Source organism: Salvia hispanica, chromosome 6 (assembly GCF_029641045.1).
Source record: "Salvia hispanica isolate PSC_SH4W2 chromosome 6, Shi_PSC_v1, whole genome shotgun sequence".
NCBI classification, from domain to species: domain Eukaryota; kingdom Viridiplantae; phylum Streptophyta; class Magnoliopsida; order Lamiales; family Lamiaceae; genus Salvia; species Salvia hispanica.
The window spans coordinates 10,041,043-10,059,478 of record NC_142697.1 but is presented as its reverse complement, the minus strand read 5'-3'; the positions used below and the strand labels follow the sequence as shown (position 1 = coordinate 10,059,478).

At 37.6% G+C, this 18,436-nt stretch overlaps 1 protein-coding gene across 1 annotated transcript; it reads right to left on the bottom strand.

Moving 5' to 3' along the window:
• Positions 1-251: 251 nt before the first annotated feature.
• On the bottom strand, positions 252-1,644 carry LOC148923194 (syntaxin-121-like). The gene has a single exon (XM_089059975.1). The coding sequence runs from the start codon at positions 1,380-1,382 to the stop codon at positions 453-455; it is 930 nt and encodes a 309-aa protein (XP_088916101.1). The 5' UTR covers positions 1,383-1,644; the 3' UTR covers positions 252-452.
• Positions 1,645-18,436: the final 16,792 nt, after the last annotated feature.

Here is an 18,436-nt window from a genome sequence, read left to right as displayed (position 1 = left end):
TATGACCCACCTAAATATGCAACCAATCTTTTGGTCTCTGCTCATCCCCATTAGAAGTTCTATTTTCTGGCAGTATGGATTTTAAAAAATGTTAATAAAAATAGGCGGAAAAAAGTTAGAAATAACTCTCATTTGTACATATTGATTTTAAATAAAACTTGAGTGGAATAAGTTAGTGAAATGCGAGACTCTATTACTATTTATGGTAAAAATGAACCAGGACTTCTATTCGCAGGTAGAGGAAGAGGAAGTAGACAAAAATGAGGGACAAATTATGTTTTGTTCCATACATCACCTACATATATTCACTATATCTCTCTATAGAAACTAAGTTCGTAATCATAGGAAGTCGAGTTGGTAAAAATAGTTGGATCCCTTGTGAAAAATGCATAAAAAGAAAAAACATAAAATATGTATCAATCAAGAACAAAAAGAAAAAAAACAAAGAATGATCACTTCTTCTTGTTTTTCCATGGCTGGAGAGAAAGAACAATGATCAAAATAATGATGAGCAGCAAAATAATCCCAAAACAAGTCCATTTCCTTGTATTCTTCTGATGCTTCCTGGCAACCTGAAGCTGCTCCGTCCCTCCCCTCACGAACGAGCTCGCCCTATTAACCTGGCTCTCGATGTCATCCAGCTGCTCCCCTTGGCTCTGCACCAGCACCGCCATATCCATAAACACCTGATGCAGCTCCCTCAGATTCCTCTCCATCTCCTTCACCGCGTCGTGCCGCTCCTGGATCTCCATTATCGTATCCATCACCTGCCCCCTCCCCTGCTCCTGGATCGCCTTCTGCAGAAACGTCTCGCTCTCCCCTGTCTCAATCAGCCGATCTAGAACCTTCTCCTCCGGATTCTCCCCCGTCACCGTGTAGTACCGCCGCTGGACCGTCTCCCGGTACTCCCCCGACATCCGATCGCGGAGCTCGCTGAACCGATTCATCGCCTCCTGGAGCTTCTTCCGGAGCCCGTTCACCACGGACGTCCGCGTGCGGTCGGAGGAGCTCCCTGGACCGCAGCCGGGGACGCTCCGGTTCGCGGCGTTGGACCGGTCCAGCGCTTCTAACCGGACTTTGATTACCTTCGCCTTCTTCAGCGCCGCGGAGACGTCGGCGTCCATGCGAGATCGGAGGTCCTTGATCGCCTTGGCGTTGTGTAGGGTTTTGCTCTGCTCGTGGGAGGTCTGGAGCTGGCTGTGGAGCGATTCTAGGTCGCGGAGCTCGTCCTTCACCGCCTCCACGTCGGCGAAGAAGCGGTCCAGATTGACGCCGCTGCCGCTGCCGCCGCCGCCGACGTCGGAGAGCTCGATGTTGTGGCTCGGCGGCGGGGACTCGCCGCCGCGGAATCGGGAGAAGGATCCGGAGAATAGATCGTTCATTTTGTGAGGATTGAGTGATTGGATTTGGAAATTGCAAGTATAAAAGGGGGAATTGGTTGGTGAAGAAGGTTGAATGAGTGAAGGAGTGGTCAATGAAGTCTTGAGTCGTGCGTGCTGGTTCAACTACATCAATCGCCCTTCTTCTTCTTCTCTTCGTCTTCTTCTACAAGTTGCAGAGAGAGACAGGGAGAGGTTAGAGAGAGAGGAGTCAACTGATGTTGATAATAAAGAACGAGAAATGTCACGGAAGCCGCCTGCGTTAATGTTTTCATTTTTGTTAAAACCGCGTTTTCTGGTGAGTAGATATTTCTAGGATAAGAATATAGGATTGTAATTATTCCTTATTAGCAAATACTCCCTCCGTCTCAAATAATTTAGGACACTTTGACCCGGCACGGGTTTTAAGAAATATAATGGAAAGTGAGTTAAAACAGTCGGTGGGATGTGGGTCCTACTTTTAAATTATTAGTTTTATAATATAATGTAAGTAGAAAGAGTTAGTTGAATATAGAGTCCACTACTAAAAATAGTAAAAGTGAAATGAGACAAATTATGTGGGACGATCTAAAATGGAATACTGGGTCGAATTATTTAGGACGGAGGGAATATAAGATTGTAAATGTTCCTTATAATAATAATAATCGTAATCAAATTTTGAAATAAACTCTAGAAATATTTGAAAGAGTAAAGGTTACAAATATATTTTGTTACAAATTCCTATATCATTGATCATGCCACGTACTAATTGAAGTTTTGTTGCTGTTTATTTAGGCCATCTCCAGACATTTACGTCAAATTTAAATTAATTTTTGAGTATATGTCACATCAAAAAATAGTTTTACTCCAACCATTTACACCATCTTTAAATTTACACCATTTTTGAGTATTTTTCTAATAAAATTTTGGAGTAAACACCATATTTGGTGTTATTCCATTGAAAAACCCAAAGATGGATTTGAGTTTTGTGTATGATTGGAGAAATTATCTACACCAAAGATGAGTTTTGATATACTATTGGAGATAGTCTTATAGTTTCTAACACCACGTTTTTTTGGTCAATTCTTTCATCATTGCTTGAATCTAAAAATTTTCACAGCGATGCAATTGGATCAGTGTCTCAGATTTCGAGTTAGCCATATTCGTGGTACAAGTTAATTAAGTTCAAATGTTTTTAAGTAAAAAGTTTGCAACTCTAACTCTTAAAAGTTTGGACTTCTGGAGTAGTTCACCAAAATTGAAGCTAATCTGGTAAAAATTAATGATAAAAATCTTACATTTGTACGTACATTTTAAAAAAATTCTATATTTATAAATTATAATGTATTAACATAGGTAGGAATATATTAATATGACAACCCTTTTTACTATAACACTATACCATCATTTTAGGCCATTAGATCTGGAAATTGTGTGATTCTCAAGCTGCCATGTGGCAACCTATTTTAATTAAATTTGAATATAAAAAAGAACACTGAATGGCAACATCGGTAATTTCTATTTTCAGTCTGTTACCATATTGCAGTGTTACTCTATGAATATTGCAATGTTACGCGCTTACATCATTCGTAATAGTTTTTTTACCTTACCAGATTGCAGTGTTATTATATGAATATTGCAGTATTACTAAGTCGTATTTGCAAGTTACATATTACCAAATCCGTTTCTGATTTGAATTTTTGGGAATTGACTAAAATACTCACGCCTGCAATATCCAACACATAAGAATGCAATCCGAACTCTATTTCATGAATTCAATCCTATGCATCCATCTTATATATCTAAGGGCTAAGACTAGTGGTATGTTGTCACTCTAAATATGGTGGCACCGTAATGCTCCCCTATAAAACATTCCAAAAAAGTCCAAAGAAAAATGTATAATATCTCCAATACATAAAGAGAAACTATTCGTATAGATAATATGATATTTAATAGAGAGAATTTTAGAATACATACTTGATACGACCACGGGTGGCGAGCCACATCCACTGAGGGAACCAAGTTGAACATGAATTTGTATGATGACACGCAACATCTACAACACTTTCTCTTGGTTCATTCTCCTACTTATGGACCGAGAGGAAGCTCGAATGTATGGGTCGGGAAGCGTGAGGGTGGTGCTCGAGTGCTCGGGTCGAGCAGGCGAAGCAGTAGTTGCTGAGAAGCACCACCCGACCGAATATATGCATAATATATAAGAGTTAGAGCCTCTCACTTGGTCGAGTGGTTTCTGGTCGCCTAATCACTCAACCAAGTGATCGGTGGTCTAGGGAGTCGGAGACTTTAACTTTGGTGAGTGGTTTATGGTCGCTTAATCACTTGCTCGAGTGATCGGTGGTTGAGGATTCAGTGACTTCCACTCGACCGAGTGAACCTTGGGAGACTACAGGCTTCCACTGGACCGAGTAGCTTTTACACTTTTGCTCCACTCAGTCGAGGGGATCATCATGATTCTAAAATTTAGCATTTAAAGCCCACATTTGAGGTTCTTTTATGTGTTATTGCCTTCAAAGTATAAATAGGCTTGTAGACCTTTTCCATAACTATCTTTTTTTTTTTTTTTTGACATTGTTAAAGATGCAAGTCTCTTCTAGAGAATTTATCCTCTCCTTTTCTGAGGTTTATAAAATTCCACGTTTAGTGGTTGTTGCATTTGTTTGAGCCAATGAATGGAGTCAATTTAAGATTTGTCTTTGGTAAAAATAGTCATTGGGTTATTTTCAATACCATCAAAGAGGTCTAAGAGGTGCAACGATGCCAAAGGTGATCTTAACTTTTTACACTATTTCATCCTTATTCTCTACCACTTTTATTGTTTTATTTCTTGTTTTTTAGTTATGTCTTACAACATGTCTTGGATATTGTAGACCCTAATTCACGAATGTATGTTATAATGTAGGAAGTTAGAGCATGCCTTCTCATGCGTTGAGGGAATGAGAAATTGAGGGAAACATTTCATTGAAGTGGGACAGCCTTAAATTAATTGAACAAATCAGGTTATCTATCTAGTGTTTAGATACACCCGATTTTGCATATAACAAAATGACTATTCTCCTAAATTTTATACTCCATATCGTACCAAGGGTCCAAGAGTACATTTCTCTTAGGGTGTGTTTGATACTAGCGTTTATGTCTGATTGTCGCTAGTTTATGTCAAAGTCGGGTGTTTGATAGCTGAAAATGACTTCCTAGCAGGCCGCGAAAATACACATTTCCCAAAAAAGCCCAAGATTTATTACATGTGTAGTCTAGTTACTTCATTTACTATGTCAAGAAAATGAGAATGATTAACTTCATTGCCTTCATCTTTCCTATGATGCTTTACCCTACTATTTTCCTTTTTTCCCCAAACAATTAGTATACAAAGATTGTGTGCGGCGGGTGAAAAAGGTTTGTGCATCGTTTACTATTTTTCTATCTCGTTGAATCATCTTGTCGATGCAGATACTAGGGTTGAGCTAATTATCAATTGAAGGATATTTAGATTTTTGTTCGTGTTTGGCTAGTTTCTTTGAAGTAGATTTATCTTGGTTGAAAATGATTGTGATTACTCACTTAGAATAAATTCCTTCAATGTAGAAAAAACTAGATATTAGAGACTGATACAACCATTGTGATGGCTTGTCAAATGAAGCTGTTGTTGTGATAATCTTTAAAAATTTTCATGTACATCAACTACATTACGTGCTGCCTTCATGCATATGGTAAGTTGAGCAATGAGGAGCAAGTTGAAGACATGAGGAGAAGTTGTCGCAAATTTTTACGCTTGTAGAGGGTCCTTACGCAAGTTTGCAGACTCATAAGATTGGTTGGATTAACTAATAAGGCTTGCATTGATAACCTCAGAATGGAGAGGAATTGGTTTTGGTCGTCTATGTGTCCTATTTACGTGAACAGGGTGATTGGATGATCGTAAATTCATAAGGGTTGAACAACAAGTTGCAACTTTCTTGTGTGTTCTTGTTCACCACAAAAAATCGGGTGGTTGGATTTGATTTTTGGTGATCCAGTCAAAAAGTTTCCCACTTTTTTATGTCGTCCTCAAAGTCGTGATAATGTTGCATAAATTGTTTCTTGCTAAACCACTTCCAGTAGATGATCAATGTTGGGATTGGAGATGGACCGACTATGTGCCCATCTCTAGATTTCTGTCTTGTGAAATGTTGTTACTTATAATAATTCTTTCTCGTTGATAGGGTTGCTAGGTGCATTAGATGCACATATATCAATGTGTTGGTCAATAGGAAGAATAAACCACGGTATCGCACAAGGAAGGGTCAAGTGGCTACAAATACACTAGTTGTGTGTGCCAGGGACATGCGTTTCATTTCATATGTGTATTGGCTAGATGGAGGGTTCTGTAGGTGATGCGCGGGTGCTCCGTGACACAGCCAATGGGTATCAAAGTACCTAAAGATTTAGTCGTTCTCATCTTTTTCTTAACTTGTTTCCATTAGAAACCACATCAACAAATTAACTAAGACATTTATTTTAAGTTAGGTCAATATTACCTATGTGATAATGGCTACGCAAACAGTGATGGATTCCTAACCCTATACAAGGTTGTTCGTTATCATCTTAAGGAGTGAGGACTTGCCCCATCCGCAATTGTAGGGCCGCAAAACTCTCGAGAGATGTTCAATATGCAACACACGAAGACGAGAAATGTGATAGATAAAGCGTTTGCAGTTACCAAAATGAGATGGGGTATCTTACGTAATGCATCATTTTATCCTATAAGAACACGTATTAGGTTAATACTTTGTTTTTTCTTATTGCATAACTTCATTCGTGGAGAAATGATCGTTGATCCTATTGAACAAGAAATAGATAGAGACTACGAAGCACTAAATATAGGAGCTGAAAACGATGAACCTGTATACGTTGATACAATTGAGCCCACACCTGCTTGCTGATTCAATGCGGCTGATGCTGGGGTTTGGTGCCCCTTGCACAGCGGAAGACTTGTACAAAACAAATAAATCAGACGTAGGATCTATTTGACCGATTATGCGATTAATCAATTCACATGTTAAACAGATAATTGCATGCTAGAACGCAAATAATTCATGCTCATAGAAAATAAATCCTAAACATGATTTCTACGGTTTAGAGTTACCGATTTGATTCTCCAAAGAATCGTCGATTGCTCGCGCCTTCTCCACGTGATGATCTTCAATACTAGACCACAGATCTTCTCTCTGGTTCCCGATCTGTATCTCGATATCAGGGTGGACTGATCTTATCAAATTACCAGGACTCGAATAAAGAAGACAGAAGAAATCCTTCTCCAATTAGGAGAGAAATTCGAACTCTTCTAGGTAGAGGGAGACGAAAAATATGAGTAATAATAATGAATGATTTCTATCTCCTTTATTCTCCTATTTATATTAAGTTCCTTTTGGGCCCAGACAAGGATCTATGGAAGGTTTTGGATATGGGCTCCCCCAATTAGCTTTTTACTAATTAAATTGAACCCACAATTTAATACAAGCTTATATTGGAATATTACGAGCAGCCACTATAGAAGTAATATTGAACTCTCCCCATCCAAATCCGAAATTACAAGTAATCTGGGTTTCCACTTTGTCTATTATTTATTTCCCGCGCTTAAGATATAAATGTCCATTAATTAATTAATGTCTGCTATGGACTTAATTAATTAACATCTTATTAATTCCAAGAGTGGACTTAGCAAGAAATATTTATTTATTATTCATAGAGTAATAAAACTCCAACTGGCCAGTTTTCCGAATAATAAAACCTTGTTCAAGCTCCTCTTGAGGATATTATCAAACGAGACTCACCTCGTGCACGATTCAACATAATAGCAATCCTAGCACCGCTAGATATTAATCACCACTACCCAATATATCAGGATCATTGGGTTGCGAAAAATCTGCACCATTTGATAAGTCAAAGTAGTGCATAACCAATACCGTATGCTCAATGCTAACATATGTAGATTAATAAATAGTATTTTATCAAGACCTAGTCTTTCAGTAGATAGCATAAAGACATGTCTTGCTGTTAGATCCGTTCAGTGCTATACCACATCAATGTCATCTTATTTCAGTAAGGCTTAGAAAAATGTGGACTGACATTGCAACCTTTCACGATAGGTAGCCAAAGCCTATCTAGGTTGTGAAATTCTTCTTTTTCTTTTGCAAAGCATTGCATAGATCTGACCGTGTTACCTTAAAGTGGACGACGCCCACAACCGGTCTACTAAGCAAAAGACTTAGACTTTGTTTACTTCTTATTCATTTAAATGTTTGTAAAACATCTTATAAATGCACAAGCAAACACAATGTAATAATAATAGTGATTCTATTCGTGCGAGACTGCTCGAATAATGCTGAATCGGGTTAAAAGTGGATTGTAGAGTTTTACGTATACAAGCAAGATTCTATTCGAGTGAAACTTGCTCGAAACATGCTTTTCAGTATACCAAGCCTAACAATCTCCCACTTATACTCAAAACATGCTTTCGAGTATACCCACTGCCAAAATCTCTCCCACTTATACACAAAGCAGGTATTGATGCTAGATATATCGAACTACCATTCATTTCACAAGTTGAAAGAAGAATCTGCTTGGTTGTTCTCTGATTATATCTTTTTCACCATGATGTTTTTGCTGCGTACTTGATCTTTAATTAATTTCATCCCCATATGTGATTGCTTAGCTTAATAAACTCGTGTGTCCCTTGAGTTAGCCTTTACTAGAGTAATCCAAAAAATAATACTCGTAGGCGTACTCAAACTTACGATTAAAGCTATTAGGAAGATATTCCTAAGGTAAACACATATTCAGAGGATGACTTACTCGATCACTGATTAGTCATAAAACTAAGACAGTGTAACCCCAAGGACATTACATGAATGACTGGTAAACTAGAATATTGTTACTAGTCTTTCTCAAGCACTAGGGTATATTCATTACCTCAATCAAAATCCTTTGCCATGGTTAATATATATATACTTGCTATGCATAAGCACAACTAATATCAAACTTAGTACACATTATAGCATACATGAGACAACTATCTCCGAAACTAGTCTCATAATTCTTGATCTCACTAAGCGTCAAACGACACTTGACTAGAGACAAGACAATTCCATCTTGAGAGGTATAAACCTTTTCATGGAATTTGTAATGCTTAAATGTTCCAAGCAATGTGTAGATATAGGATTCCTAAGAGAATCTCAACATTCTTTCTAGCGATCTTAAAAGGACTTAGATGCTAAGAATGTAATTAGTTTCTCTTAAATCATTTATCTTAAACTGGGTAGACAACCAGTTTCCTACGCCAGATGGCCAATCTTAGTTGTTTGCAACTTTTGTAGATTTCATCATCGTAGAGTACCAATAATACCATATGTAATGCACTTTCAACTTCCTTGTGCTTACAGCACTGTTAAGGACACAAGTCAAATTCCAAATATTTGACAATTTTGATAAAACACATATACTCTGATTTAGATGCTTGCCTAAGACCACGAAGGTCTATATAAGCTTCCAATCATGCCTTTCTTGCCCTTAATTACATATCCCTTTAGAATGTTCTAGTAGATGATTTCCTTAAGACTTCTATTTATAGAAGGCTGTCTTGACAATCATAATACATACATTCTAATTTATGTAAGTTCTAATAGACAATATGATCGAATAAATCTTGGCACAACGATAGCAAGAAGATAATTCTCTTTGGGCATAACCCATTGTCATTGTCTAGCCATTTGAGATCCACATTTACACTTGCAAAGATATTTACTCCCACTGACTGACACAACCTGTAGGTAGTATTGCAAGTCTTGTAAATCATGTTGTTTATCTTAGATTGTAATATGGAATCTATCACCTGTTCAAAGATGATTATCCAAATTAACTAATACTACATTGTAGTTAAAGGGATTATGTTCAAGTTAATCTAAGACTGAGTCTAACGACACTCTTAAACCCATGAACTTGTTGTGTTCCAGTGGAACGCTCCCACTACGATATGGTTCTTACAATCTTAGGTATCGAAGTTGATTTTATTAGTGCAAAAGTTTCTAATGGTATGACTTATTGGTAATGTGGAAAATCTGATATCTCTCTCTTTATTTTGAGAGTTACCACGTTGTTAGGCTTGTAGTTCATCTCTTGATCTTCATACAAGAATTATATCTTTGAAGATTACAGAACTTATAACCTTACATCATTTGGGACAAACCTTAAAACATGCCTCAGTACACAACTCCAATTTCTTGGAAACTTTTCCAACACGTATTGGAACAACATTACACCTTGAGATGTGCTAGACTAGAGACGCTCTAGTCCACAACTCGTGTTTTGTAGAAGGTACTGATGTTGGTAGTTTCTTTAATGTTTATCCATCATGATAAGATTTTAATGAGTACAACTCATCTCTTAATCAAACTTGTCTTAGAAAGACTTCGATTCTTCTTACATAACTATCCCATTCATTAGATGAATGCTTGGATTCGTTAATGGAGATTAGACTCCCACTACTGATCATAACCCTTTGCTCGTCTTCTCATGGTGTAAACCATTAAGACTCGCTAGTCTTTCTATATTGCACTTCTATAAGTATTCTGAATCTCTTGAAAAATCAAATGATTGTAACTCATAGTGCATCAAATAGACTTTCTCAACTCTCAAGCTATTTAACGAAATGTTAAAATCTTGATAGTCTAGATCAGTTCGAACAATTTCTAAGTATTTTCTTGGCCTTAAGGCTAAGAGCCATAAATACTTTATCATTCAATGATTAAGAAGTTGATGTGTTGTTGAATACTCAACCTTGTCGCACTTATATTATTTTAATACTATGATGCTTTAAGCATCAACCATAAAACAATAGTTGAGCATTAATAGCTCCCACTGCAACAAAAACCTAATTGGATCAAGATCTCTTACTTAGAAGTTGCATTGTCATGTAAGTCATTGTCCTTCTATAATATAGGTCAATCCAACTCACAAAGCATCTTTTTTCGCTTTAAACAAACTTTGATGACAATTCAGGCTCTCCCATTTCCATATCTAGTCTTTTGTTCAAATGAACTGGGACTTAAGAAAAATGCAGCCTTTATGAATTTGTCATCTATTATGTTACTTTTCTCTATCAGTAACATAACGACTATTATTCTGAAGATTTTCTACTTTTCAGTTAAACCTTCTTATAGTCATTTCTTATTACTTTAGGCGATGACTTGTGTCAGAAACTATTTGAGTGATCAAAAGATCCTCAAAACATTCTGTCACTTTAGGATATTCCAATCGAATCATCTAGACAGATTCTATTGATATCCATCTTTCATCGTTATTAACCAAGACTTGTCGAGCTACTTAAAGGAAAATAGCTTGACCTTATTCCTCAAAGAGCTTGTCAAGTACATGCATAATGCATTCTCGAACATTCTTCGTGGAATTATGTCGAGGAAATTGAGGACATGAATCATTGAGTATAAACTCCAAGCTTTCAGCGATGAGAATTTTATCCATTTTCATTTCCGGTCTACATAATTTAGGCATTCGAGTTTTCTTTCTTTAAGGATCGCAGACAAATATTGAATGACATAATGAAGATTTGACAAAGAAACTTATTATCACATACTTATGCTCAATACATAATCACAAATAACCACAAAACAATTATGTATCTTACAACAACAAAATTAATAAATTGCATCCTCCTTTGGAGGTTAATACTCATTAAAATTTTGACAATTTTACTGGTCACAACACCGATGCATTAAGTTGTATCCTCCTTTGGAGGTTAATACGCCTAATGTTGCCTAAGAACGACCATCAGATTTAGCATTACAGAATTTTATTTCTATAACACACTCCCATGACAATGTTCATGTGCTGATAACAAAACCAAGCTATCTCATAAATTCTGATTGAACCCTGAAACTCGCACTTCCTTAGGATTATTGTCCCTACTTTGCAGGTGGCAATAATATTGGGAACCACTTTCTAGTTCATTCTATTTATTATGTGAGAAGTCCGCCCTTATGAACTTACTGTTTTCGTAGGATTATTGTCCCTACTTTGCAGGTGGCAATAATATTGGAAAATCAGCTTGACAAAATTTGGCAGTCCAACCGATGGAGACCATATACAACGCACTTGTTGTAATCATCACTTAGATATTTTTATATGGTTTTTGCATAATTATCACATAAGCAGATAAAACAGATAATCCACTTAAAATAGATAAACACCAAATAAACAGATAAATCCATTTAATGCATGACATTTAAACACACATGATAATTAACGACAATTATTTAATCTAGTCAAGGGAGAATCAATTAAATAATTAAGTTTTATCACGGATAATGTTTATCGAAAATTCATTTAGGATTTATCAAGATAGAGTCAACTATCTAAATCCACTTAGGATTATTCTAGATTTTATTTTCATAAAATCAAATCCTACAATTCAAGATAACGTTGATCTAGGATTATCATTATTTAAATCGTACTAGGATATTACAAGATAGAAACACTTCCATCATAATCCATAAGATAAAAATAAAATCCAATCAATAAAGATTTGTACAAATCTTAATTCTATTTAGAATAGACATCTAGAATATATCATACATTACTTAGGATTTCTTAGATAAATAAATATATCTAAATCCAATTACATATGGATTTCTTATATATCATCAACATCCTAATCTATCTAGGACATAAATCCAAAAGATAAGGATAACTTGGATTAATACTTATTTTAATCCATCTAAGATTCGTCTTAATAGAATTAAATCTATTCAAATCCCTAGGATAAAATAAATTAATATAAATATTTATCCTAATTCATCTAGGATTTATCTTGGAATAAATCCATATAAATCCATAGAATAAGATAATATTATATTTGTAACAGCCCGATATTTCTAGGGTATAATAAATACGGCGACTGTTAACTAGGCGAACTTAAGGCGACAAGAATGTAGACTGGGGTTTCATTTAAAGAGATTTGACCAAGTGTTTAATGAACTATCAAGGCAAGAAGTCAACGGCTAACTTAAGAGAATCAAGATTTAATAGACTAGGCTCCAAAGTCAAAGGTTTAGCATAATTCCAACAAAACGCAATAATTCCCATCATTCCAAATCAAAGAAATAAGTTCACAACAACCAAAGATAATAAGTTTCAAAATATTCAGCGGAAGCATTCCAAGAGAAAGCGAAGCCATGTATGAGGACACGACTACACTCAAAATCCCAACCATCCATATTATTCGATTCAATTGTCTCAACACCACCGACCGCCCGTCGCCGCTCAACCTGCACATAGGGAAAACACATGCAGGGCTGAGTATTTTAAACATACTCAGTGGACTCATGCCAAATCATTTTATAGTTATGCCACCCTTACCATAATGAACTCGAGGTTTTGCATTTATTTAAAGATAAGCATCGAGTATCACAAAATATTTCATGGACTGTCAGTCAAACAATACCTCCCATTTTCTCATCAATCATAATTTCATATGGTGCGACGAAGTGTGGCCACACTTTCGCCCACGAGATCGGCCGACTAGCAAGGACGGCTCCCGATCTCCAGTGTACACTAGCCTGATAGGGTTTGCGGCCCTACTCAGACCCGAATTCGTATTTATAGCCCTTTAGCCTAATGGAGCGTACTCACAATCTAGGCATCAGGCACACACAATATCCAAAATAATTCATAGGCATGGCATAACAGTTTAATCCACCCTTATTGCTCCACTTTCATATATTAGCAACATAAGAGAGAGTTTAGAATAAAGCCCACCTCGATTTCCTTCAAGTTCAAAAACGCACTTCTTCTTGTTATCACACCGGGAACGCGAACTATCACCTTTAGTTCATATATTTCAAATAAGTCTCAATCATGGATCAAAATCATGCATGTTCTCACGTTTCCCTTTCCCATCGATTATTTTCAAAATTCCAATCAAAATCAAAGTACGATTATCATATCGTTTTCATTCACACAACAACTCTAGATTTATCATCAAATCGTGTCACGCATGAGTGTTTCCACACACAACACACGCACACACACACAACGCATGTGCACGCCTACCGAGGCGGGCACACACACACACACACTCGGTCACACACACACACTTATCACATGCATCCAAAATTTCCCCGATTAAATTTCCCCTTCACTCGATCTAAATGCATGTGGACTCAAAAACACCGAGTGATCGGTAGAGGAAGAGCAGATCAAAATAAAAGTACCTTTTTCAAAAGAACAATCGGTAGGAAACAAGTAGGATCTTGATTCTTCAACAAAATCTTGAATTGCAGCTTAAATTCTTCTCCAAATGATGAAGAATTAATGGAGGAAGTAAAAGAAAAAATTTGAGAGAGTGGGAGAGAGAAGAGAGCAACGTGAATTAAATATCACGGAGCAATAATAGGAAATTCGAATAAATAAAGATTTGGAAAGATTTGGAAAGATTTGGAAAGATTTGTTAGTTGTAGAGGCCGAAAATTTGAAGAGTAATAATAGGAAATTCGAATTTTTAGGCTATTTGATTAGCCTATGGTTTAATTTGAATATTTCACGGAGTAGAATAAAATATCACGGAGCAAGAAAATAATAATAAATCTCCCCAAGATATATGGAAAGTGGCGTGATTTTCAATTCCTTAAAAGGAATTTAATTTAAATCCTAATTTAATTAGGATATGGCAAGATCTTCTTAGATTTGGCAAGATATGCTAGGATATTTGAATTTATTTATGGAAGAGAATAAATAAGGGATCAAATAATAGAATAAAATAATCCCTTCTCCCATAAAATAGGAGATTTCAAAAATCTCCATGAACTAGTGGGGATTTCGAAAATTTCATGGAATAAATAGGAATATCCGGACTTTGGATTTAATTTGGATAATTATCCCAAGCAATAATTAAATCCGAGAAAAATAGGATTTCTTTCCAATAAATAGGAGGGGTCGAAAATTCCACATACTTAAATAATGCTCCTATTTAAATCTCACTCATCCCTTAGGAAAATGATTCACCACAATATTATTTTCCCCGCATCCAAATATTCACATTTTCGAATTTCACCTCCACTTCACATTTTCCAACGACTTTGACCATTCCACGGCTACGTCATATTTTCCACCATGTTGACTATTCAATAGCCACGTCACATATTCAACAAGTTTGACTATTCAACTCAAACTTAATCCCATATCGCAATTAGGTCACAAGAATATTGCAATTAAATCACTCATCATTTAATTCCACATAATCATAGCATTAAAATCATTTAATGCAAAATTTTCCACGTCACAAAAATTAGGGTTCGAAAAACGGGGCGTTACATTCTACCACCCTTAAAAGAAATTTCATCCCGAAATTTGATACCTTCATGGAAAGAGTTCCGGGTACAGTTCCATCATCTTATCCTCAAGCTCCCACGTGGCTTCCTCGTATTCGTGGTTTCTCCAAAGTACTTTCATGCTAGCAATAGATTTGTTCCTCAAGATTTGAACTTTACGGTCCAAAATCATCTGAGGTCGCTCCTCGTAAGTCGAATCCGGATTCAAAGCAACTTCCTCATAGTGGATCACGTGTTTCGGGTCGAACACGTACTTCCGCAACTGTGACACATGGAAAACGTTGTGTACGTTCCCAAGGTTTGGCGGTAGCGCTAATCGATAGGCTACGGGTCCTACTCCTTCGAGAATTTCATAAGGACCGATAAAACGTGGTTCCAACTTTCCCTTAACACCAAAACGCGTTATCTCTTTCAACGGGGATACTTTGAGAAAAACCTTATCACCGACTTGAAATTGTAAGTCGGTCCGTCGGACATTAGCGTAAGACTTTTGTCTGTCTTGGGCTTCCTTCATTCTCACACGGATTTGTAGAACAATTTCAATCATCTCCTCGACTGCGTCGGGTCCAAGTACCCTTCGCTCACCAACTTCATCCCAGTAGAGTGGTGATCTACACTTTCTTCCATATAAGGCTTCATATGGCGCCATGTTAATCGTTGCTTGGAAACTGTTGTTGTAAGCGAATTCGATCAACGGTAGTGCGGTCTCCCAATTTTCGTCTCGGTCGAGCACCACGGCTAGGGGTGAGCAAAAAAACCAAAAACCGAATATCCGAACCGAACCAAACCGAAAAATTGAAATTCGGTTCGGTTTTTTCGGTTATTCGGTTCGGTTCAGTTTTGAAAATAAAATAATTTCGGTTTTTCGGTTCGGTTCGGACGAAAAAAAAACCCGAAAAACCGAAAAACTGAATTATATTTAATATAAATATATTAAAATATTATATATATATATATATATTATTTAATACACTATAATATCCAACCCTAAAGAATACCGCCTCCTTTCTCTATCAGACTCTCATCTCCTCCATTCTCAATCTAACCCTAAATCTCTCCAACCCGTCGCCACCAGCCGTGTTCCAGCCTTCCGTCCTCCGCCCTTCAGCAGTGCTCCAGCTCTCCGCCCTCCGCCCTTCAGCAGTGCTCCAGCCCCTTCCGCCCTCCGCCGTGCTCCAGCCATTCACGCCTCCAGAAGAGGGTAATAACTCAAACTCATACATTTTCATCACTAAATCTCAAATTAGTATTCAAATTTATAATATTTCCGAAGTTTTTTGTGTTTATGCATTAGTGTGCAAGTTAGTATTATTCTTGATATAATGAGTTTATGGATATGTTCTTTTTAGGAACCTGAAATAATTAAAGAAAAATATTGGATATTTGGATTGCACTAATCATTCCAGATCTGCAGTCCTCCATGGCTCCATGCCCCTAGATTTAAAAATTTTGTTATTCCAATGTTTTCAATCCCATAACTATTCATTAGCATTTTCTTGGACATTCATAAATTTTCTGCTTCATTCTGAATAACTTAAGAGATTATTTTGTATTTCAGATTTTACAACATTCAAACTTGTGAGGAAAAAAAACCATGGGCAAAAGATATGACCAGAGTTCATCCCCTGTATTTGGAATTTTGAGCAGAAGTCAAGAAGGCTGGTGGACTAGATTTACTTGTTATAATATGTTGTAAATTTGTTAGTTAATATCATCAAACTCTTCTTTTTTTATGTTTTGCCTAAAATATTTGTAGTTGTTGGTGGATGTATGTTAATTATGTTATGGTTTTATGCTTTCTTGCCTTTTTTTGGATTTTCGGTTTTTCGGTTTTTCTGAAATCTTATACAATTTCGGTTTTTTCGGTTTTGTTCGGTTTTATTAGTTCGGTTTTCGGTTTTTCGGATTTCGGTTTTTCGGTTTTCGGTTTCGGTTCGGTTTTGATTTTCAAGTAAATTCGGTTTTTCGGGTTCGGTTCGGTTTGGGCAAAAAACCGAACCGAAACCCGAATGCTCACCCCTAACCACGGCTCTTAGCATATCCTCGTGAGTTTGTATCATCCTCTCGGATTGTCCATTGGACTGCGGGTGAAACGCCGTGCTAAAGTTCAATCGTGTTCCAAGCTCGCGCTGTAGACTAATCCAAAATTTTGATGTGAACTTCGGGTCACGATCAGACGTAATCGTCATTGGGACTCCATGCAATTGCACGATTTCCCTTATGTAGATACGCGCTAGTCTGTCCGATCCATGAGTTATCGGAATCGGTATGAAATGCGCACATTTGGTGAGTCGGTCTACAATCACCCAAATGGCGGTGTTTCATTTGAGAGTCTTTGGCAAGGCCGTCACGAAATCCATGGTGATGTGCTCCCACTTCCACTCGGGTATTTCCAACGGTTGTAATTTTCCATACGGTCGTTGATGTAAAACCTTCACCTGTTGGCAGGCTAAGCAACGCTCCACAAACTCCGCGATATCCTTCTTCATGCCTTTCCACCAAAATGACTTCTTCAAGTCTTGGTACATCTTCGTGCTTCCAGGGTGAGCAGTGTATGGAGTCTCATGAGCTTCACTCATGATCTCGTTCTTGAGTTCCTCGTTGTCGGGCACGCATAGTCTTCCTTCAAAGATGAGAGCATTATCGGACTCCTCACTAAAATTTCCCGATTTGCCCGTTCTCACTTCCACTCGAATCTCTTCGAGTTTCGCATCCATTCGTTGCGCTGCAACGATTCTTGTTTTCAAATCTGGTTCCACCACTAAGGTGGCGATTCGTCCTTCCACCGTTTCAGGTGCCCTTATTACTTCTAATCGCAATCTACTAAACTCTCGTATCAAACTTTCCTCTTCCGTCAGGAAAGCTAGTTGCGAATGGTCCTTTCGGCTCAAAGCATCTGCCACCACATTGTCTTTGCCGGGGTGGTAATTGATACCACAATCGTAGTCCTTCACTAGTTTGAGCCATCTTCGTTGTCTCATGTTCAAGTCCTTCTGCTCGAAGAAGTATTTCAAGCTTTTGTGGTCCGTAAAGATTTCACATCGAACTCCGTAGAGATGATGCCTCCAAATCTTTAGGGCATGTACCACTGCTATTAACTCCAAATCGTGTGTTGGGTAGTTCAACTCGTGTGGTCTCAACTGTCGTGATGCATAGGCGATCACCTTGTTGTTTTGCATCAACACACATCCTAGTCCAACCTTCGAAGCATCGGTGTAGACTACGTAGTTCGCTCCAGACTCGGGCACAGCTAACACTGGCGCGGTGGTCAATTTCTCCTTTAGGAGTTGAAAGCTTGCTTCACACTCTGGGGTCCAATTCACCTTGACTCCCTTCTTAAGTTGTTGTGTCATTGGTCTCACTATCTTAGAGAACCCTTCTATAAACATTCGGTAGTACCCTGCCAAGCCTAGGAAACTCCGAATCTCGTTTGGGGTTGATGGTGACTTCCATTGTTGTACCGCCTCAACTTTGGCGGGGTCCACTCTGATCCCTTCTGCCGACACAATGTGTCCAAGAAAATTCACTTCCTTCAGCCAAAATTCACACTTGCTGAATTTGGCGTATAGCTTCTCGGTCCTCAATGTCTCCAAAGCAATTCGCAGATGCTCCTCATGCTCCTTCTCGTTCCTCGAGTAGACTAGAACGTCATCGATAAATACTAGGACGAATTTATCCAAGTAT